Genomic DNA, 25,071 nt, shown 5'->3' on the forward strand with positions numbered 1-25,071 from the left:
AAAATATTTTGATATTTTGATGCAAAAATAACCATTTCATTCATTACTAAAACAATAGTTTAATAATATAGAAATGCCTAAATTCTTGCTATATAAATATATAGGAATAAGAAAATGGTACCTATGGTTCCTACTATGAGAAGTGCCTTAGTTATTTGGGATTAAACAGAAAAATCAAACAATATCTATTTGCTGTTACATGGTTATATACCACCATGAGAATTAATGGAAAAACTAAAGAATAAGAATTTAGTCAAGTAGCAGTCTATAATATGCAAAACATAAATTATGTATCACCATAAAAAAAGAAATTAAGATATAATAGAAGCTTCTGTTAATATTACTATCAATAATTTACACATTTACATCTGTATGTTAAACATATATGTACACATTTTAAAAATTGTAACTATATGCATACATTTGTGCTTAATGGTGAGGCACAACCTGAAGATAGGTGAAAAGTATATAGAATGTTTGAAAGACCAACTTTGTACTTTCCCGAATAAGAAGATTCAATGTCAAAAACATATCAATACTCCTGAGCTAATCTTCACACAATCCTAAAGCAGTTAACAATGCATTTTTATATGTTAAACAAGGGAATTCTAAAAATATCATAGAATAAGAAACCAAGAACCATCTGCAAAACTCTGAAAATCCAAGGGGGCAATAATTAGGTAATAGTGTGTCCAGATTTAAGACAATCTGGAGTTTCCACAGACAAATATGTGCTGTATTGATTTATAAATAGATTTTTAAAACTTTAGTAGATAATTGGAATCTCAGAAAAAAAAGATGTAAGTTTACAGGGACCTTTAGTATGCAATTAAGAATACATCTCAAATCACTGGAAAAAATATTGACTTTTTTATAAATGGTGTTGGGACAACTGAACAGTCATTTGAAAAAACATGAAAGTCAATCTTTATTTCGCACATACATCAGGAAAAATTGATTTTAAAAGTTCCCCCTGTGCTGCTGATATCAAGTACTGGACCCCAACCTCCTTCCTCCTGCTTCCCTCACTGGCAAAGACCTTTAAGATCTGAAGACACTATCTGTACCAGCAATGTCGGGACACACTTAAATAACAGACTGGTGAAGCTATGACTCCTTATGAAGGACTCTACAATTGTAGCAACGTGTGGAAAACCTGTTGGAGGAGTGGGAGTTTGGGGGGGGGAATCCCAAATAAAATAAAAATTTTTTAAAAATGTGAAATTCTAATCTTAAAAAAAAATAATAAAAATCAGAAGTACTGGGAACTGGGATTTTCCCCTGTACTACCACTAGGCTTCCCAACGATGGTGGTGCTGGCAGTGGCAGAAGGCACAGCTCCCAGGAACCTCCTGGTCATGCTAAGAAACCGCCTGATGACACTCTACGGTATTGAACTGTGATGGTTAGTGGTACTAACTGCATTTTCTTCTTAGGTACTTCCAACTTACAATATCTTCAACTTAATGCATTCATGGGGACATAACACCAATAGGAAGTTAAAGAACAAATATAGAAAGAAAAACTCACATTCCCACAGCATATATTCTCCCTCCTGTCTTTTACATCCTTTTGTTTGCCAAGATGACAACCCAGAAACCCTTCTTCTGCTCCCCAGACACACTCACACAGAACTCAAGCGCTGTCTCAGGTTCTGCCCTCCTCACAAACAAGGATCAATCGCAGGCTCAATGATTTCTGTGATTTCTGCACACAGAAATCAAACTTGTCTTGACCCAACACAAAATTCTAGACATCTGACATAAAGGGTACCTTGGTTGGTAAGGATGCAATGAACAGCATGTCCTTCTCCAAAGACAAAAAAATAAAAGATATTTGATGGATCTTGCAATCTATGCCAATACAGAGTGGTAAATATGTAATTTTGTCAAGAAACTGGTTCTCTGCTGTGGTATAAAAGGAAACATGAAACTGATAGTGGGGATTTTATATCTCCTTTCTATTTGATTAAACAAAAATAGAAAATAACAAATATGAATATTAAGTGAGCTTTTAAAACATCTCTAAAAGCATTAGAAGAAAAACACCACCTATACGTAATTTTTTTTCTTAATTAGGAGCCCACAAGAATTTTTATTAATAATATGGGGTGTAGCGACTGGGACATAATTATAGACTACAAGGGCAAATAACCATGGCACTAATAATAAAGGCAATTTCAAGTTTAACAATCAATGGAGATAGACGTACTATCTGTCTACTTTCAGGTCAAATCGTTATTCGTTCAGAGGTTACTATCCAAGCAGTTCTCAGTCTTTGGTCTATGAGACTTCAAAGATACGGAAGCATCACTATCCTCTGCCTTGGTAAGCCCCCTCAGCACTTCTTGCTTTCCTTTTTCCAGTCTTCAGAAGGCCAATTTCTGGGATGACCCCACTGCCAGACTCATATGAGATCAGGTTACTCTTTGAAATGTGATAAATCAAAAGAGCTATGATGAATTCTCTGCATGAAAATGTCAGGAATGAATCAGTTTACAAATGCAATGTAAGATAAGGACTGTTTTTTGCTCAAACCTGCTGACTTTAGAAATTGGTTAAGACCACTTAGCTGTGAGTAATGTGAGGGTCTGCTCTGACGTCATTCATTCATTCATGCTGCTTTACAGCTAGGCAGTAAAGTCCCCAAGAGCATACCAATATCTTTCACATCTCTTATTTTGTATCCAACAGAATTCTAGCTACATGCATATAGCCTAAAATGACATATGTCAACTGAATTAGATTAAACTGAATCTTAAAACAAACTTAAAGGAACCATATTGAGCCCGGCATGTTAGCCTAGTGGCTAACGTCCTTGCCTTGCATGTATCCTGGGATCCCATATGGATGCCAGTTCATATCCCATGTGCTTCACTTCCCTTCCAGCTCCCTGCTTGTGGCCTAGAAAAGTAGTAGAGGATGGCACAGGAACTTGGGGATCCTGCACCCACATAGAAGACCAGGAAGAAACTCCTGGCTCTTGGCTTCAGATTGGCTCGGTTCCAGCCACTGTGGCCACTTGGGGAGTGAACAAATGGACAGAAAATGTTTTTCTCTGTCTCTCCTTCTCTTTATAAATCTGGCTTTCTAATGAAAAAAAACTTTAAAAAATTTTCCCTGTGCCCCTCTATTTTAAAGAAAATAATCATGTCCCCTTATAGCTATATTTTATCAATAATGATTAGAGGGACTTTTAAATATGAACAAAGAGAGCAAGTTCTAGAAAAAGAATATATTAGGGTGGGATTACTTGGCTAATGTGTATGGCTGAAATACATCAACTTGATTTTAAAATTAAGCTCTCAAAATGTTTTGATTTATATTTTAACCAATTTACACGATGTCTGAATGTTGATAATACATTGGAAATTTTTTTTGATGTGTGATAAATGTAATGCAAGGCAATTCTGCTCCTATACAGGGTTAATTGTCGGAGCGGAGCTGTACTATGCTGAGTGCATTATGACTGGTCACAGTACAAGTCTCCTAAGGACTAACAGACTTGTGGTTCAGCAAATTTTACACTGCTAGGTTGCTGAACAGCTTTGGTTTTTAAGGAGAAACCTTGGTTTGAATATATGGTGCTGCAGCTGACCCGCTCCCAGCAGGAACCTTCCGACCACTCTCCTGACTGACGGTTCTATGGGTAAAAGTGACGTGTCTGATAATTCCAACCTATGTCTGCTTGCTTGTGTTGAGTATTTCTATTGAGATGCAGCTCACATATCATTCTTAAAGTGTATAATTCAATTGGAGTTTATTCCAATAGCTATTTTGATTCTTTTTCTGTTAAAGGATCAATAATAATGATAGTTTGGCTAATTTTTTTCCTTCTTTTGGCCTCAATTTTGCTCCTTTAGAGTTTCATGTTACCAGGATCTGTCCAGGGAACTAAACCAAAGACTTTCAAGAATCAATCAACTGACACCCTCCTTTGAATTGTATTAAATAATGAAGGGGTCAGAACTGGATCTGAGACTAGAATGTAAGCCAGCAGAACTTTTCACTTGCCAATAGTCTCAGATAATGTAGGAAAATATAACCCATAGCCAGAGTGAATACACTAGAGTTTACTACATGTTGGCTTACTTTTTTTTTAAATCCAGTTCCATATGATGGAGTAAAGTGTATGAGAAATGTTCTTACGATATGGATGTGGCAGAGAAGCCTTCACACAAAAATGCACAGAGATTACACCCCTCAGGAAGATGAGCAGCACTGGCACGCAGGAATGGTCTTGCAGAGCAGCTTTGCTCACAGGTATCCCACCGCGTCCCCTCCTTCCAGTCTAACACCTGCTGCTACCCCTCCAGTGCAGCACACACTTTTTCCAGAGAATTCTGAGAACATAAAAAGAATGCCCTCTTTTCATGCCCCAAAAGCACAAATGAATGATTTACATTTTGAATCCATCAATTTGACTTATTGCCAAACTTCATGTTTGTATTCTCAGAACAAAGCCAGAAAATAAATTTTCTAATGGTGTCTATAGAAACACAGCCAAGAAAAGTGCTAGAACATTGCTCTGATGTATGATCTGTCCTAAATACATATAAAAGAACAACCTCCATGGAAAATGATCTTATTTCTAGAAAAAGATGACTTTTCTCAGCTTAAAATTAATAATAATTGGAAAACAGTCTGCATTTTGTTAGAAGAGACAATGTTCTCTCTGCTTCTGCAAGCTGTTTTTCTCTTAAGGTTAATTCATTCCTGCTCCTTGCCTACAAATAAAATATTTTTGTTGTTGTTCAGTGCTATTTCCTGCAGGCAGGGTCTCCTGATGACTGAGGATGGAAACACCTAGATCAACAACTTCCTGGCCAGACGCTTGGTGGAGGCAATATTCTGCTCATTAAATTAGGACCTGCTTTTCAAATGCATGAATGCTTCCCCTCCTCCCCCAAGTGAACAGAAGTCAAAAGAGAGCACTTCGGCTTCCCTGAAAAATCCACAAATATTTCTTAGAATTTCTTAGTACAGATGGTGCCAGCAAAACAGAATTAGGCATCCCTTGGAAAGTGGATAGTCTTATTGAACAGGCAATTTGCATGATTTCCTCTAGCAAAACATCTGCCTTCCTGAGATAGTAAACTTACTCTCACAACCAAAAGAAACGCCACCAAGAACGATGCACAAAGAGCTATGTTGCCCCTGTCGTTAGCCTATGGTTTTGCAGTATGGGCATCCACATTGGATATAGCAGATATATTTTGTGTTTTCTGATGTCAAAACATACCAAAAGATTGGGTGCTAGAATGGAAAATGAATCTTCCATTTCCTGATGATTTTCACAGGCATTCTTATTAGCATTAATTCTCTCATAAATATGCATACATATAGCCTCCAAATCACTGGGTTCTTTATTAACACCTTATAATAACCTTTACTGCTCAGTTCTCACAAAAGAGATGACTTGTCCTTCCCTGCTGGAGGATGGAGGGGAAAAGTGGACCTTATGAGTGTCTAAAAATGCATAAAACTACCCTACAAGCATATGACTACCAAGACAGTTATAAAACCCCTGAACCAAGATTAGATTTGTGGTCAGAGAATAAATCAAGCAGTTAACTCTTTGTAAGTCAGGGCAAGATAGGCAATACAACTGCTGCTCTCAAATGTGAGAAGGCAAACCAAAAAATGTTCCTTTTCCTGTTTAATCAAACGTTACTGGCCAATGCTAATGTCTGAATAATTGCCAGAGAAGAATGGGACACCGCCTATCCTATGGATGGTTTGGTAAGGCACAAAGGCCTGGATTAGATCAATGGATCTGAGAGAACGGGATCTTGCCTTAATCTACTGCAGATAGACGATGATTCCTATTGGCAAACAAGTTAATCCCAGCAAGCAAGCCAGGCTACTTGCCGTTTTTGGCTTTATTTTGTCCCCATTTCTACACAAATGAAAGCAGGCTGTGAAGGTGATAGACTTGGGCATTCTAGTCTGAAGTGTAATAAAAAGGATAAAGCTAACATCTGTCTGCTGCCAGCTCAAGATCAAACACTTTGCTTTGGAATTTACAGATAAACACTTTTTGTTGACCAAAGGATTTACTCCACAGAATGTGATGAAAGAGCGACAGGAAGAACAAGATGATGTGTGCGAATCAGGGAGATTCCTTTAACCATGGCACTGGAAACCTACAAGGAACAAACATAAACTGCTTCTCGGTTAAGACCCAGACGCCACTGCACACATGTACAAATTTAGAATGGGCTAATGGTCATAGTATGTCTTATTTTCATGCATCCACCAATGTCATCTGAAGCAGATATCCTCAAACACCAAGACAGTAAATTCAAATTTACTAATAAGGCCTATGCTAATGATTGCAAAAATGTTTTTATACTACTTACGATACTTTGAAATATTGCTGACATTTATTTATGTACTTTACTCATCCTTAACTTGCAACTATGCATTCCATATTAGACCCAACTCTAGAAAAATAAAATCCTCTGTTTATCCACATCTGGAAATTGTGTGTTATATAACAAGTTTGTAGAATACAAGCAGAAGTTTAAGCCTAGTGAAGTGCTAAATCCTTCCAAAATAGGTAAGTTGTAAATTCTACAAAGTCTCCAAAGGAATAAGCCAGGAAGTTGGGAACAGCAACGACAAGGAGTTGTAATGACGCTAATAGCTGAAGGATAACTGGCAGTTGTGGGTTCTCCACATCCTGCCGTGGGTGACCTTACTCATGCTATTAATATGTGACGGGTATCATGGAAAACTTTGTACACTGCAGGTGACACAAAAGTGAACAAATCCATTTGCTGACCACAAGAGGTTTACAAATTTATAGGAAATACTTCATTGGGAAGAACAGGCCAAATACAATAAGAATTTAGATCAAGGAAAGACTATTTTTACCTAGGAGGAGCGAGTTTGAAGAAAGGGTTGTAGAAAAGTGGGATGAGCCTTTAGAAATGAGTAAGATTCCAAACAAAAGATGGGTAAATAAAGAAGGGGGTGGAGGGAGGTAAGAAAATACAATTATATTCCTAGGATTGCATAAATGAACAACATTGAAACTGTTCTTTTTGTTTTACTACAACATTATCATGAGAATCAATGAGAGTTGTGTAGTAATTATCACGTAGTTGCTGCCATCCTGAGAATCTACCCTACCAATAAATATTTTTAAAAAGAACAGAAGATTCTGACAAGCAATTGTAGAGATGGGAGACTTTTCAGAGGACTGAATGTGTCCTGCCACATTTAGAGTTCTCAGGGCAAATTCAATGGCCAGGTACGTTTCACCAAAAATAGAGAGCAAGTGAGAAAAAAAAAAAAAAAAAAGAACACATAGATAAGGCCACAGTTCACCTGACTGAGGAATTCCTGGCAGAAATCTCATAGTCTTGTAAGATACGGAATGAGATTTTGGCGTTACTGAAGGAAAAAAGTCTTCCGACAAAATATTATACCCAACAACGCTATCATTCTCCTAAGGACAAATAAAGACATCACCAAGTAAATGAAAGTTGATAGAATTAGTCGCAGTCAATGCTTCATTACAAGAAATGATGATGGAAGTTCTTCAAACTGAAAGAAATACTGATAAAGAAGGAAAAATATCCTGAAATAGAAAATTCACTGGCTGGAATAAATACTACAGAAAGATGTAAAATGTTTACCAACACAGTAGAAAAAAAAACTCTGTTTACTATGTAAATTTTTAAAATAAATTAATAATCACAGTGCAATCAGACAGAAAATATAGAAAGATTTTAAATGGGAAATAACATGTGGGAACAAATGGATGCTAGTATTTGTATACCTTTTCTTTTGTGATTCTTCTAGCTTTATAGCATTTCAAGTCATTATTTCAAAATATGTAAAATCATAGTTGTCTAATTATACTAATATCTAACTACATTTACACAAAACAAAAATATTATAGAGTTAGCAAAAAATTCAGAATTGGATCAACACTTACTATTATATAAGATCACTTAACCAGAAATAACACTGTAGGGAAGGAGGAGAGGAAATGTAATACAACTAGAAAAGTATCCTACCTATAATAATTACCACGCATACAAATAATTAAAATTCCTAACTTTTTTTTAAAAGATTTATTCATTTTATTATAGCCAGATATACAGAGGAGGAGAGACAGAGAGGAAGATCTTCCGTCCGATGATTCACTCCCCAAGTGAGCTGCAACGGGCTGGTGAACGCCGATCCGAAGCCAGGAACCTGGAACCTCTTCCAGGTCTCCCATACGGGTGCAGGGTCCCAATGCATTGGGCCATCCTCAACTGCTTTCCCAGGCCACAAGCAGGGAGCTGGATGGGAAGTGGAGCTGCCGGGATTAGAACCGGTGCCCATATGGGATGCCGGGGCTTTCAAGGGGAGGACTTTAGCCGCTAGGCCATGTCGCCGAGCCCAAAACTCCTAATTAATAGACACTGAGTGACCAAATAGATTAAAAAAAAAAAAACCATAGCAATGTACTACTTGTAGGAAACTTGTTTTAGCAATTGTCATTGTGCTGTAGCAGGTAAAGCTGCTGCTTACACCATCGGCACCCCTTACATCACCCATTTGAATCCGGGATGCTCAATCCTGCTCTCTGGTAATACGTCTCAGAGAGCAGCGGAGGATGGTCCGAGTTGCTTAGGTGCCTGCGATGCATGTGGGAGACCCAAAAAGAGGCCCCGGTTCCAGGCTTCAGTTTGGTCCCATCCTGGTTATTATGGCCACTTAGGGAGTAAGAAGTAAACAGAAGATTCATTCTGTATATTAACTCCCTTCTACCTCCCTGCTCCTCCCTCTTCTCTCTCTCTCTCTCTCTCCTTTCTCTCTCTCTCTCTCTTTTCTATCACCCTCCCTTTCTCTCTCCTTCCCTCCCTCCTACTCCTTATCTGTAATTCTAATTTTCAAATGTATAAACTTTGTTTCTCTATTTTAAAGACATAAATATAATGAAAATATCAGGATAGTTAAGACATTACAGTTATAAAAATTCAAAAGAAAGCAGAACACCCATACTTTCTAAAACAGATAAAATAGATTTTAAAGTTAAAAAAGAATGACATAATGTTGAAAGATCCACTCCAGCACGATGACATACCAGTTGTAACATACGTGTTTGTAATCTTGGAGCATCCAGACACACAAAGCAAAAATTAACAGAACTAAAGAGAGATGGACTCTAGGAAAGAATATTATGGAATTTTAACACTATATTTTACCAAAAATGTCCAAATAATTCATAAAGAAAATCACCAAAGATTCTGCACAGTTAAATCATACTTTAGATCAAATTGCTTAGCCAACATATGGAGAGCATTCCATCCAACAGCTATAGATTACATATTCTTCTCAATAGCACATGGGTTGTTTCCAAGGGTATATTGTATGACACATCACAAAACCATTCTCAACAAACAAAAAAGATAAATTGTATTCTATTGTATTATGTTTCTGTATTGTATTGTTTTATAGGTTAGAAATAAGTAACAAGAAAAACTTCCAAAAGTACAAAGAAGATGGAAATTAAACAACCTACTCCTGAACAATCAGTGAGGAAAGAAAGAGAAAATTAATAAGGAAGATTCAAATTTCTTGAAGCCAATGAAAACACAAATACAACACACCAAAACTTGAGATAATAGCAAGACAAGTACAGCAGAGAACTCAACAGCCACTGTTAATATTTATATCAAAGGAGCAAGAAGATCTTGAATAAAGAACTAGAAACACAAGAACAAATCTAACTTAAAATTAATAGAAGGAAAGAAATAATAAAACTCAAGGAAGAAGTAAACGAAATAGAATTTAAAAAAATTTATCCAAAAATCAATGAAAAAAGAGTTGGATCTTTGAAATGATAAACAAAAACAAACACTTATGTAGATTAACAAAAGCGAGAGAAGGTTTAAAGATGAAATTTAAGACAAAAAGACAGACATTACATTTGACACAAGAGAAACACAGACCCTCTTTAGAAATTATGATGACCATGTTAAAGCAACACATTGTGTAATAGAATGCCTAAGATATTAACAATGAGTAATATAATGTTCATATTTTCAGTAAGAAAAACTTAAGATTGGATGAGTTGATTTCTGAATTCTACAAAACATTTAAAGAAGAATTAATACCAGTTCCTCTTGTATTATTCCCTGAAGTAGAAGAGGATGAATTTCTCCCTGTTTCATCTGAGGCCAACATTATCCTGATACCAAAACCAGAGAAGGACACAGCAGAAGCAACACCAATACCGCTGCTGAGAGGGTATGGGGAAAAATCAGCAAATACCAACAAATTAAATCTAGCAGCACATTAAAGCAACTATTTATTATGATCACTGAAATTCACACAAATGATGCACGGATAGTTCAAAATATGCAAATCAACAAATGTGATATACCACAAAAGCAGAATAAAAGATACAAATAATATGATCTTCTCAATAGAAGTAGAAAAGGTATTTGGTGAAATCCAACATTTCTTCATAAGAAAAAAAAGAATAGATTAATGATAGAAGAGATAAAACTCCACATTTTAAAGTTTATGTATATTAAGCCACCAACGAACTTCACAATAAATAGAGGAAATCTGAAGGCTTATTCTTTACAACGTGGAAAAAGACAAGGCTGTTGATGTTGTCACCGTGGTTCAGGTAGCCCTAGCCAGAGCAACCAGGCAAGAGAAAGAAAGAAGATACATTTAAGTTGGATATGAGAAAGGCACATTGTCAATGTTTGAAAACAACATGGTCTTATATAGAAAAATCTCAAAGATTCTGAAAAAAATTTAGAATTAATAAATCAATTCAGGAGGATGACAAGACAGACAGTCTGTGTACAAATGTACAATCATTAGCACTGCTGTGCACTGACAGCGGGAAGTTCTTAAATAACTGCTCTATTATAATCAGATGTGAGTAAAAAGTTCTGGTGCTCCATTACACTGGTTTTGCAGTTTTATTTTAAAATGTATTTATTTTTATTGAAAAGCAGATTTATAATTGAGAAGGAAAGACAGTAAGAGCTTCCATTTGCTGGCTTACTCCCCCAAGTGGCCACAGTGGCCGGAGCTAACCCAATCTGAAGCCAGGAACCAGGAGCTTCCTCTGGGTCTCCCAAGCAAGTGCAGGGTCCCAAGGCTTTGGACCATCCTCTACTGTTTCCCAGGTCACCAGCAGGGAACTGGGAAGGAAGTAGAGCATCTGGAAACAAACCAGCATCCATATGGGATCCTGGTGCTTGCCAGGGGAATATTTAGCTACTGAGCCATCGCACCTTCAGAGTAATAATACGTAATGTTAACACACCATGTGTTTCTCTTTTAGAAAACTATGACGAAAGGATTTTCAATGTTTTAACCATAAAGACATGATAAATTTTGAGGAGACAGACATATTTACCTCGATCAGTTATTACACAATATATGTAAACAACATATGGTAACCCATTAGTAGGTATCACTTAAAATTTTTTTAATATCCATAGTAGCTAATGGCGTGGTATAGCATGCTAAGTCACTGGTTGTAATTCCCATATCAGAGCTCTGGTTCAAGTCCTGGATTCTCGTTTTCCAATCCTGCTGTCTGCGAATGTGCCTAGGAAAGCAGCAGAAGATGGCCCAAGTACTTGCGTTCCTGCCACCCACATGGAATGCTCAGATAGAATACCCGTCTCCTGGCTTCAGCCTGGCCCAGACATGGCTCTAGTGGCCACAGGGGAATAAAGCAATTGATGGAAGAAATGCCTCTTGCTTCTATCTCCTCTTCGTCCTCTCTCTCTCTCTCTGTCTGCCCTTGAAATAAATAAAACAATTCTTCGACAAAATTCTTTGATTTTAAAGCTAAAATATATATTAATACAAAATGGCAACACAGTAAACAGTACGTTATTGAATTCTTTTGAACCTTGATTAATGTTTCTGTAGCTCTGTTCCAGAGAATGCTGGGGTAGCGATCCAGGGAGTGGGGCAGGAATGGAGAGATAGTATGGTATTCCAATGTGAAATTTCATGAGCTGTGTGATAGGAAGTCAAGTTACATCGGAGTGTGAAATGAGCTTGCAAGAAACAGCAATTTTATGGTTCCTTCCTAGACAAAAGCCAAGATACATCTGGAAGCAGAGCTGTGGTTCCAAGCCAAAGGAAGCATCGCTGAAGAGAAAAGTATGGAAGGGAGTAAGTCCCCAGGACAGAAGACCATAGGGATGAGGCATAAAGATTCCGGATGTAGATTCTCATGCCCTTCCCAGATGGTTCTGTGCTTTTTGTATCTGAGCCTTAGTGGTGAAAATGAATTTTGAGTGTTTCATCTCCCAGGGCACTGTGAATGATCAGATAAGACCATGTGCCCCTCATACTTGGTAGAGTTATTGGTGTAGGGTGAAACCATGCTCAGTGACCGTTGATACAGCGTAATGCTTAAATTCTGTTACTCTAAGCAAAGACCTAGACAGAGAAATATAATATCCATGTCCCAAGGGAGCTCAGGAGGAATTTTTTGAAAAGGCAATGTTTGAAAACTGAAGTGACTCCATGACTTTCAGAACTTTCTGGTCAAGTTCATTTTACTGGTGGAAATAATGGATAAAAATAAAACTTCTGGGCTTGGTGTGGTAGCCTAAATTCCTCACCTTGAAAAGCAGTCAAGGATGGCCCAAAGCCTTGGGACCCTATATCCACACGGCAGGCCTGGAAGAGGCTCCGAGCTCCTGACTTCAGATTGGCTCAGCTTCAGCCATCGCGGCTGCTTGGGGAGTGAACCATAGGACACAAGATCTTACTCTTTATCTCTCCTCCTCTCTGTATATCTGACTTGGCAGTAAACATAACTAAATCTTTTTTTAAATAAAACTTCTATTATTGTTTGAATCACAATTTGATTTTAATTAAAGCAAAGCTAATCATCATTTTTATATGACCCATGTTGAACAAGAGCTAAGTAATTGCAGTTCATTGTACGGCATGGCATGATGTGGTAAGCGTGTGTGTGTGTGTGTATGTGTGCATGTGTGTATTCGAGCCAATAGGGGTCCTCTGAGAAGACTGTAGCAGAACCTTATCCTAAGCTTTCCATGCAGTTACTGGCCTTTTGCACCCAAATTGATCCACTTGTAAGGCAAACATACCTAACTGAAGTTTCAGAGACTTCTGAATAAAACAAGGTCAGTGACCAAGAAAAATAGGAATCTCCCAAACTATAATCAGGTCACTCACCTATCCAGGGGCAAGTTGGGAGCGAACAGAAGCTTCCCTGGGTGCTCCATGGAGCGCCACACTAGACCAATCATCAGGATCTCCAGCCAGGCACATTCCAGAAGATGGACCTGGTCGTGGAGGCCCAAATCCACAAAGCCTGAAACAAGATAGAAAGAACTTTGTTGACTTGAAACGAAAAGTCTGTATTACTGGTGAAACTTATCCAACCATATATATTTAAGCGCAAGTGTCCACATTCAACTGATGGAATCAGGTGTGACAGAAGCACATATTACAAGAAAATACTGTTTTTCAATCTAGTGATAACAACGAATCTCAACATTCAGTTTGCTAGAGCCTTAGTGTCACGTCTACAGGAATGTACAATTCATGCAACCCTCTTAGCCTTCTAGAATGTTCTGTACTAAAATTGCATTAAAATGTCAATTCCTACTTTTAGACATTTTAATAGCCTCAAATGACTATTATAAATCATTTTTTTAGAAGACCAAAGATGTAATATAAATTATTGACTTAACACCAGTCAGGACCAAATTCCTAAATTCCTATGTCTTTGCTAATCTATGGTCTTTCTTTTTAAACATGTAAAGAAACATCTCTGATACAAGTATGGGCCAATACATCACTTGGGATAACAATCCAGATGAACGATGAAGACGTTATGGCTACTTCTGGCAAAAATCAATGAAGTATGCTCTTGCTTCCTATCGGTTGATGAAGAGGACAAATGTTTTTCTAGTCATTAATAAAAATATGTTGGGAAGGGACAGAGTCGGGGAAAGGTGCAGAAAAACATGCCAATTAACTTTCCAACAATACAATAAAAGTGAAACAAAACTGTAAGATCAAGTGTCTCCTTCCTACAGTTTATATAGTTTTGATGCTATTTTGCTCCTCATTCTGTTGTGAAAAAAAAAATGTTCACAAACACTCTCAATTCATACACAATAGGGAAAAGTAACACAAATCCCAAACAGAATTAAATCAATCCAACTATATATAGATATTAATTTCCAATCTTTAGGTTACTTTTTCCTATAAACATGAAGAATAATGTAATACATAGTTACACATTCAGCTGCTACAATGACTTCAGGGATTAAAAGTGTATTTTTTTCTTGAACAAGTCAGAGTGGCATAAGCATAAATACAGGAACATGGCAGTGGCTTTGGTGTCAGAAGTAGAAACCCTCTCAGGTGGCAGAGTGAGAAGTGACTGCTCCCTTATCAGTGGAGGAGCCCCACCTCCACACCCATGAGCAGAGGCCCGTCCATGGGTGGAGTCCACACCAAAGGGCCACAACAGTCCTACAAAAAGCTAGAATATGTTCTTCAGACAAGGTGGAATCAGATATTCAGAAATGTTATTTTAAAAATTAAATTAAATTTAAAAAAAAATTTTTTTTTAAATTAAACTAAATCACACTGGGCCCAGCTCAGCAGCCTAGTGGCTAAAGTCCTTGCCTTGCACACGCTGGGATCCCATATGGGTGCTGTTGGAAGCAGCCCTACTTCCCATCCAGCTCCCTGCTTGTGGTCTGGGAAAGCAGTTGAGGACGGCCCAAAGCCTTTGGACCCTGTACCCATGTGGGAGACCCGGAAGAGGCTCCGGGCTCCTGGCTTCAGAATGGCATAGCTCTGGCCATTGCGGCCACTTAGGGAGTGAATCATCGGACGGAAGATCTTCCTCTCTGTCTTTCCTCCTCTCTGTATATCTAACTTTCCAATAAAAAACAAATATATCTTTAAAAAATTAAATCACAGAAGAGTCTTTCCTCTTATCTACATTCCCAGTTCTAGTACAGAAGTATCCAGAGATGAGATACAGTATAGCGAGATCTTCAATTCCACCCCAGCTTATGCCTGGGGAAGACCTAGCTGGCTAAGGAAACTGAGTCTTCTTATACAGAAAAAGGCAGCTCCCTCCACTGTGCACCCAGCTCCTTTTTAGCCTGTTCACCAAGTAAAGGCATGTCAGCTTCCATCCTCCAGTACCGAGGAACCTGCTCACTTCCTCCCCAAGATGGTGACATTTGGTTTGAACTTCATTTTGATGGCAAGTATCTGCCCCCCACTTCTCGGCTATCCTCTGAAAGGCACTGAGCACACATTGCTTAATCTTCCTTGGCACACAAACAGATCCTGAAGGTCCCATCCTCCCCATCCTCCCTTACTGGGTGGGGCAAGACTCTTGGAAATGTTGGAAAGTGTTCAGGGATCCTTAGGCAAAATGACTCACAGCATCTGAATGCTTGTTAAGTTACACTTTGCCTTGGAACAATACATTAATCAGAGTAGCCCTTCAGTAGAGACACGAGAAAGACTAAGTACTATAGTAATTACATTTGTTATTTCCAAGGGATACAATCTTTGAAGATACAAAGCAAAGTAGAAAGCCTGTGAGAGATAAAAAAGCATATTTTTCTGGGGAGTACCATCTACAAAACTAGAAGCCAGGTGGTTGGCTCCCTCCATAAATCCACTGGAAAAAAAATATTGGTTGTCTGACCTTCAAAAATTAATCATGTTCTCAGTCATGGGATGACAGCAATAGTCTCCAAAATGTCAATTTCAAAATTGCCTTTTATATCTTTTTGTGCATTTCCTTTTTACTCAAGGTAAAAAGAGCTGAATAATTCATCTCGCTTCCTTTGCTACAGGAACTCAATGCAAGCGAGGAGTAAGTTAGAAAAAATAAACCAAGAAACCATGGAACGTAAGATGCTAGTGCAAAAACAAATACAGACCAAATAAAACTTTAAATTCTGGGAGAAAATCTTTGGTACAATAATGTCAGAAGAACTTATAATACTCCACTTCGGATATTTTTTCCCAGAAAATACTAACTTAATGACATATCATGAAAAATAGGCCTTATGGTATAGTTGAATATGGCCTTCATTTTCTCAAAGAAGTTTTGAACTCCTTCTTATAAATGGACCCATTACACAGATTCCCATTATATTATAGGTATTTCTAGCAATAGCACAAACATTGAAAAGTCATTTTTTAGAAGAATAAACTCAATTCATTGAAATAAGTTATACCATACAGCATTCTTATACAACATGTATCCATAAAATAAGTGTAGTACAGCTCACTAAAATATACAGTAATCGAATATGTGTTTATTTTGGGGAAAATACTGTGGAACACAGTGCAAAGGCAGGGGTTTCCTCCCAGACCTGCCCTATGTCAAACCACTGGGTGATCTGGCTTTCTTTTGCTATAGTAATGGAAGCATGAGCAGGTGCCACTGTGACCTCAACTCTTATATCACCTATCCAACACACTTACATAGCCACCAGATTAATAGCCACCTTGTCAATGGCAAGCTACCTTTTTCTTGTGGCTAAAATAGCTCTTATCCTCAACCCTAATGATGAGTACATCCAAATTCTGGAACATATTGATTATCTGAAATGAATACCCCTCCCTATTCACCACCACCATGAGCATAAGATCAAAAGAAATCAAAACAGAAGGAGCTGAAATTTCAAGTGGACCTGGCTTGCAATTATTTGGTGGCCTGTGGCCAATTACTTTAGATGTCTAAGAGCCTGTCCCACCTATAAAATCCAGATGGACTAACAAGCCCATAAAATGTACGGGGTGAGCAGACGGCCCAGGCTTCTAGAGCAGCTACTCTCCTTACGTCATCCCAACAGGTTGCAATGTGTGCCCAGCTGAAGGGAACACTGGTTTCATAAAACACCAAGAGAAACATTTTGTTTGAAAACACTTTGGCTTTAGAACTGCAATTGTAAATGGCATTTTGTGTTTGCTCTAATTTATGATGTCATGTTGTGTTTTCTGTTTATTTTTTCCTTTTGATTTATATAAAAATAGACTGGTAAAAAGGATAAAAGGCTTTCTGGACATAAAACAACTCTCACAAAACATTTTTCATGATTTAAAAGTAGACGAAACAAGGGCATGTGGGTTATATTTTACTGAAAATACATATGGAAAATAGAGACGAAAGCACGTTTTGGATGTATTGCACTCAAAACATTTCAAGATGTTGAGCATTTCTAGAAAGGAACTGTTTTTGAACACTTCCAATCTAGTTGGGATGGTTTTCTATTGAATCCAGTCACCTTTTACACTACATTCTCCACCCTTTTAGGGGTAGACAGAACCTTGCCCTGTGGTAACAGCTTGCCCCGGGAAACAAAACAATTTTCTTCAGGCAACTTCATGGCCGTATTACTCTTACGGCCACGGATAGCCTGTTATTCCGTTTTTCATTATTTCAATGAAACACTTGAGGTGTGGAAAGTTTGTGAAGACAAGTTTAGTTATCTCACAGTTCTGAAGGCTTAAGGGCTCATATCTGGTGACGGCAGACTTGCCAGCACAGTCCCAGGACACAACAGGCATCACATAGCAAGGAAACAGGGATGCATGTGTGTTTATTCTAATAAAGCCACCAATGTTCAGCTGCAGAGCTCCACACTTCCAATCATTCCCCCAAAATTATCAGCTCTAAATATCACAGTCCAATTAAGATCCTGCCTCCTTACCACCCCACAATCGGGATTAAACTTCAACATGACTTTTTTGAGGGAAATAATGTATTCAAAATACAGTCACAGCCAGTAACTTTGAGTTAAGAAGTGACCAAATCAGAACCTTCATATATTTTAATCTAAAAGATACAAACCTCAATATTAGCATCTTGAAATAGTTATGGAAGATGACAGTTATTTCTATAGAAACTACAACTTCTTCTTATAAACTTATAAACTACAAACTTCACAACTTTGACTATGTAGTCTTACAGCAGAATCATGTTATTTCATGTGATAACATCGTCATCAGATCCTTCAAAACAAAGCAGTTGAATCTGACACCTCTTCCACTGAGAATTAATTTTGCATTTTCAGATTCAAACATGATGGCTCTAATGCCCATCCAACATAAAAACTGACAAGTATTATTTGTAGAAATTCTGCACCTGCCTCAATGTAAACAAAAGAAGAAAAATAAACTGAAGTCATGGGGTACTTTCTGGACCTCTCTCTCGCAATACAAGCAGCAGGTAGAAACCAAATGCAGAAATCTATTTTTCCTCTGACAATGGTCTTAGGTAGAAGAGGCAGCCTACTAACTGTACGCTACTCTTTGATAAAAGAAGTCTGAAGACAAAATAGATTTCAAGTTTGCAAACAATTGTCATCCACTTTTAAAAGCCATCCCAGAACCATCTTCAAGGAACCATACCTATTGTAATGCTCCTCTGAAAAACTATCAAACTTAACCCCAGGAGTTTACCAGGCTTTAAACCTTTTCTAGCAATTTTTGCCTGACCTGGACATTGGCCCATGTTTACTATTTAATCATCAAATATATTTTTAAGTGTGTGTTTTTGTGTGTAATATGTTGTGATTGTATCTTCTCATCCAGTAGAATTTGACTATTTTTACACATCAACATATGTTCTATTAAAAAGAATTACTGCTGTTCCTACATGGTCATAATACACTTCTGAACATGAAAGAAAAATGGAATTACACTGAAAAGGTGCCTCAGTTGGAGTTACAGATCCCAATGCATACAATGTACTTACAATACAGAGGAAATTCCATGACATATTTCTCTTACCTTTTACTTACCAATTTAGTTTGCCACACACCTTTAATGAGTAATTGTTTTCTTCCCCAGCCCAAAGTTGTATGTATCTTAATTCTGATCACAGCATAAAGAAGCTTGGAATATCGAATATTGCTTAAGTTCCCTTAATAATGATAGCCTCAGTTTCTATAGGAAGTTGATATGAGAAGATGCCATCATGTCTATGGCCAAAGGAGAGAGAAGACAGTGGGTTGTTTCACCTGAGTAGGACAATTTCTCTCCATGTATAGCAGGAGGAAATGATTTTCTTCTCCTGAAGAATTTATATATACTCTTTCCTGTTGGCTATGAACACTGAGAGAACTGACCAGACTGTGTGTAGCCTTACCATTAGCAGCAAAAGATTTTTAACATGATCTTCAAAGCAAAGCCAACTTTTCCTACTTCCTAGGAAAATTGTTGCCTATTATTCCTTCCTCTGGACCTCATTGTCAATGTGCACTTCAAATCAGACTTTGCAAAATAGAGAAGTTATGAAAACATCCATATTTGCTTTCACACACACATAATTATGCATCATTTCCTTTATTTAGCAATAATCATGTTGCATGATGACAGGTGAGGAAGTAGTTTCACAGGAGAAAAGAATTCATCTTGCAGCTACATCTGACTCCCAAAAGAAAAAAAAAAAATGTTAGGACTTCCAGATTTCAGGATCACTCTTGGGGATTAAAAAAAAAAATAGTCCCTCAGAGAAAACAAAGCAGATGGCAACGGTACCTTGTTATCAATCCCATCTGTATTGCACTCAGAGCCCTGGTTTATGGAGAGAGGGTTGTCATGACGATAAGCATTTGAGAAGAGTTCTAGAGAAGCTGATGAATCTAAGCATGTCTTCTTGCTTCCCAATTTTCCAAACACGCATGAAAAGCCAACCTCCACTGCCATCCAAAAAAACGATTCAATTACTTCTGGCAGGGACTACAGTCATTCTATATGGACATGAGACTTTACACTCATGTTACAATCCCCCTGAAAGGCCTAGAACAACACCCTAGTCTGATACCATACAGCTTGAAAGTAAATTTTTGTCTTCAATTTCTTATCCAGCAAAGGCTATTATATTAACTACAATTTTTTTCCTTTTATGAACTCAGAAAGAAATCAATTTCAGCTTAAATGAGAAAGAGGACAACGTAAAAAATTATTTTCCAGTTTCTGAGAGTAGTTGGCAAACTAAAAGAGGAAACGAAATTAATAAGCCATGAAGTGAAGTACTTAAGAATGTCCTTTTAAGGGTTCATCAAATGAGCAGGAAGGCCAGCCACTGTGGAGCGATTCTGAGTTCCCTGACAAAGAGCACAGACTGGCTGTATTTGAAAAGTCAACAGGCACTTGTACCTTGGAACATACATTCTTTCCCATCCACCTCAAAGCAGACCTACAGGACATTTCAAATATAATTGCAATTTAGTCTCAGTTGTCCAGATAACTATATGCTCTGGGTAAACACTATAAATGTCACCAATACAAAGACCTTAAAAAGAGAGTGAGGGAGTCCCCTTAAAAAACGTATTTACTTATTTTTATTAGAAAGGCAGAATACAGAGAGAAGTCGAGACAAAAATCTTCCATTTACTAGTTCACTCCTGAAAAGGCCACAATGGCTGGGTCACCTACAAGTAGAGGGTCCCAAAGCTTTGGTTCATCCTCCGCTTCTTTCCCAGACCATAAGCAGGGAGCTGGACTGGAAGTAGAGCAGCTGCGACACAAAATGACACCCAGATGGGATCCAGAACTTGCAGCCAGGGGTCAGCCAAATGAAACACTGTGCCAGCTCCAGAAGTCTACTTTCTATAGCAAGTTCCTCCAAGCAAATGAATGATGATGGTTGCCTCCCACCTCCCCTCAGTGAAGCCAAAACTGATGCTGACAATGATCTGATAGTGTTAGTGACGGCTCTGTCACGCATACACATGCAGATATTTGACTTGAAAGTGCAGGAAAGCCCGGTGTTACCAATGGCACATGGCATTCTAATTCTACAACAAATTAGGAAAAAAGACAAACTGATTCTACCATTTTATGTAAATTCAGAGTGGAGTAAGGCAAAATCATCAGGAGCTATCCAAAAGTCTGAGCATCAAATCACATGACATGCTTCTGCTGAGTCCCACACTGCACACCAAGAAGGAGATGCACCAGAAAGTCCGGAGGACTGTGGGGGTTCTGCGGGAGTGAGAAGGGGATCTTATGACCACACAAGCTTTATTTAGAACAAACTTCTCCCTCGCTCTGGCCTTCCTATAGTTTCCCACCTCCCATAATTGTTCCATTCCCCTAAACAAATATCAGTAGCAGAGAGCACAAGTATCAAAAGGAAGAAAAATCATTCTACATCTTAAGTTGATGATTTCTGAACCTATAAACATCATTCTAAAAAGAGGATGAAAGGATATTATATTATTAAATGCTAGAGAGCCAAAGAGTTATTTGCTTTTAACCCTGGTGGAATCTTTTTTCTTAGTACCTCTTTGTGAGGTCATTAAATAACCACTCTAAAAATAATGTGGATAGACAGAACAGCCTAAAAGATTCTATAAATTCGAATTAGCCTGGGGGTAAAAATTATTCCATCAGTTGCTGGCCAAACATGATCCCTGGCTCCAAACTGCATGCCTTCAACTATGATGAGTTTGTAAGGATTACAACAGAAACTACACTTGCATCCCTAACAAAGAAAAGCATTCATTCTGTTAGTTGTCTAGGACTGCTGTAACTAGTACCTAGGAGGCACAAACCTAGCCTACTAGTGAAGATTGTAAAATCTCTTGTTTTCAGATTATAAATGGGATATGGTCTGCACTGAGATAACTAAAACACACGAACCATTCCACAAAAAAAAAAAAAAACACAAAAAACTCACAACAAAATAAAAACACACAAAGAAGGACACATATACCAAATGAAAAGCAAAGTTTATAAAAACTAAGCAAGGTGAGGAAATAGGTTATCTTTATCTTTTCTTTAAAATAAGGATATTCAGTTGCCCTCAGTGAAGTGGCATCCTCTTATTTTTATGCCATGGTGATATGATGAGGGGCAGACCTGGAAGCAAACTGGATTATTCCAGGACATCCTGGTTGGTCTTTGATTCACTCAGACACTGCTTCAGGGGACAAAAGTAGAATTACAACTTCACAGTCCCACATGTCTCCATAGAATTTTTAACTTTTTTCCATGTAGAATAGGTATTAAGAAGATCCAATACGTAGTAAAAACGGTGTTGGCCACTGATGGACTTTTCCACTTGATAGTTATGTGGCCTTGGGCGAACCTTTTGACTGTTAGGATGATTCTGTTTCTTATATGTTTTACAATTTTTTTAATGAATGAGTTATTCTAGGCTTCAACTTCTTCATCTAAAAAATGAGACTGTTACTATCCAAGTATGTTATGATGAGAATTACAAAAAAATATATGTGAAGAACATATTGCGGTGCCTGTACATACTAGTGTTCAACAACTAAATAACAGCTCTCAATACTATTAGTTCATTGTTAAAATAATGACACAGGACCAAAATATTTTATTTTAAATAGTACATAGCACCAAATCCTGTTAAAGTGATGCATTTTCTTCTTTCTGCTTGACAAGTATTTGCAACTTAAGATTTGTAGGTTGAGATGTATTTACGACCGGGTTGTAAGCACTGGCGTTCCATTTTGGGTTCTGATGGAATCTATGGATTCCTTCCCAGAATCAGATCTTGAGTGCATAAAACAGCGTGATTATTAAAATCATAAGGCAAAACAGTCTACTGATATCCAGTTCTTCCGAAGAACTTTGGGCATTCCTGTGCCCCTCATTAGCAGCCTACGTTGGGTTAAAGACACAAATCTGTGATTTCCAAGATAACAAAGATGCTGGCAGTTTTTCTTGTTACATCCTTTCAGAAAACTGAGACATGCCTTCCTTCATTACATATTGACTTCTGAATCTAAAATAGATGAACATTTCAGCGGTGCTGCGATACAAACAGGGAAGTCCCTTCTTTATTTTCTACTTTTCTTGGAATACTCAAAAAATTATTTAAAGGCAAAAAAGCATTATTAACTATCAGCAGGGTTTGGTACAAATGAAGCAAAGATATTTGAGAAAAGGTTATAACAATGAGACAGCTTCTGCTTTAGAGCAGGTGCAGCAATTGGCCTTCATGACTCAATTTTGATGAGTCACTTCATAAGCTATTAAGAGAAATGAATAATATCCTTATCTAACTAAAGAATGTCTGTGAAAAATTATCAAAATTCAAAGGTTAGAAAATCAAGCCCTAAACTAAGATTATTAACTTAAGTAATCATAAAAGGATTTTGATGCACTAAAAATATATATGCTATTTAAGTGATAGCAAAATCTGTTAAGGCAAAGCTACATATAAAAGACACAAGTAAAATCTCAAAAACATCATTTCCTTCCATCTTTAAAATCTCTCCCCAAAGTTTGCCTACTTATGAAGCTTTCTTTGGTTCCTGAATGTTAAATGGCTGGCTAAGGACTGCCCAAACAGAAGAGGACATCCACTCAGCCCCTGAGGCTGACGCTACCTTGGAGGTAGCTGGCACAGTCAGACTGTTCACTAAGCCTGCTTTGGAGACAATCTATGGGTTCTTCCCACAGCATCTTGAAGACCAATGATCTTAGAACTAGGGACCAAGGACAACAGCTCAGCATGTAAAAACCATGCAAATGTGTGAGCTGTCTGCTTTGGATGGTAAAAGGAAGTGAAAAGTCTTACATTTGCTGATGTCACCTGTGCAGAAACTGTTCATAATGCATGGAGAATCGTCACTCACAGCACATCTGAATATGCTTAAGGAGACTATCAGTTGAGTTTCCAGTAGAGTCAGAAGGACTATACATGTTCAATGGCATGTGATTAGGGGGAAAAATGTAATTGTTGGACTGAATGATTTCTGATCCTTTTCCTTAACCTTCTAGAACCAGGTTCTAGACAATATTCCACGTCTAGTATTGAACTATCTATGACATTCGACATAAAAGAGAAGAGAATACAGTCTCACTCATTCATTGCTTTTCTCAAAGATTCTAGAACTGTGCATTTTTTGCAAATACAATGTTCTGAAAATAAGCAAGAAAAAAAGGACTGATTTTATTGGCTACTATAACATCCTATATTATATGGCTTGCCATACTAGGCAGCCTTATTTTTGAAGATTTGTGTAAATGTCACAAACACTTTACCTAACCATTAAATACTACTTAAATTGGGATTCATCAGAGAAATAACCAAGGTGAAGAAAGCAAATAACGGTCCTAATGATGCGCTATTACCAGGACCAAATATTTTTTCTAATAATACACCCAAGAATGATATCTACTTTCTTCGACTGAATATGAAATCAATGGATTAATGTCAAATATCCATATAAAATATAGATAATAAAACATTTGGAAGATTCTCTAAATAAATCCTCCATCTAGGGGGTAAGACGCCAAGTGACCAGAAGGGATGGACTTTCTCTCATCACTCCTGAGAGATTTCAGGGACACATCCCCTAGACTCCCTTTGACTTGCTGCTGTCAATGTCTCCATTCTCTTTTACTGCCCTGATTTTATTTCTGTATTTTTCTCTTCAATTGCTCCTTCCAACAGAGTTTTAGCAAAGTGAACATGACTTAAATTCTGAACTCTAACAAACACTCTAGATAACTTTTGCCCTCCTAAAAGCACAGTCAGCGTTGAAAAAGTGACAGAAAGAGAAATGGCAGCTTGTTGAAAAACACCTTCAGCCCTTGGATCTATTAGCTTTCAGCAATCATAGCTATTCTAAATTTCATTCTCATGGTGCGTTTTTTTCCTGATGCATCAGTATTAACAATCATAATGGGTTATACTTGTCCATTTGAAGTTCCTGCAAGTATAATAGTCATCCCAGAGAACCTCAGGAACTCCCAACTCATTTTGAAATAGTGGAACTACGTTTTAAAACATTATCAGAGTGTAAAAAGCATCCCAAGTGCCCCAAGGTTTTTACAAAAACGATATCACTTAACTCAAGCTCAGGGGTTGGACGGGATTTGTATTACCCAATGTCTCAATTTCTATTTCTTAAAGAGTCACCTACAGATATGTCATTATTTAGTAGTTAATTTGCACGTTAGGTCTTGATAACATGTATCATTAAACTAATCATATTTGGGGAAAATCCAAAATCTAGACCTATACAACCTAACTATTCATAAAGATTAATCAAATCTACTCCTATAA

General features: G+C 37.6%; 1 protein-coding gene across 2 annotated transcripts in view; it reads right to left on the bottom strand.

Annotated features, from left to right (window-relative positions):
• The window catches only part of ESR1 (estrogen receptor 1), a 358,224-nt gene that overhangs the window by 61,708 nt on the left and 271,445 nt on the right, over positions 1–25,071 (bottom strand). For both annotated transcript variants that reach the window (XM_004598354.2, XM_058664156.1), the window contains exon 6: positions 13,200–13,338. In XM_004598354.2, coding sequence (XP_004598411.2) covers positions 13,200–13,338 — 139 coding nt within the window. The remainder of the gene's footprint in view (positions 1–13,199; positions 13,339–25,071) is intronic.

This window comes from Ochotona princeps, chromosome 1 (genome assembly GCF_030435755.1).
Source record: "Ochotona princeps isolate mOchPri1 chromosome 1, mOchPri1.hap1, whole genome shotgun sequence".
In the NCBI taxonomy this organism is placed as follows: domain Eukaryota; kingdom Metazoa; phylum Chordata; class Mammalia; order Lagomorpha; family Ochotonidae; genus Ochotona; species Ochotona princeps.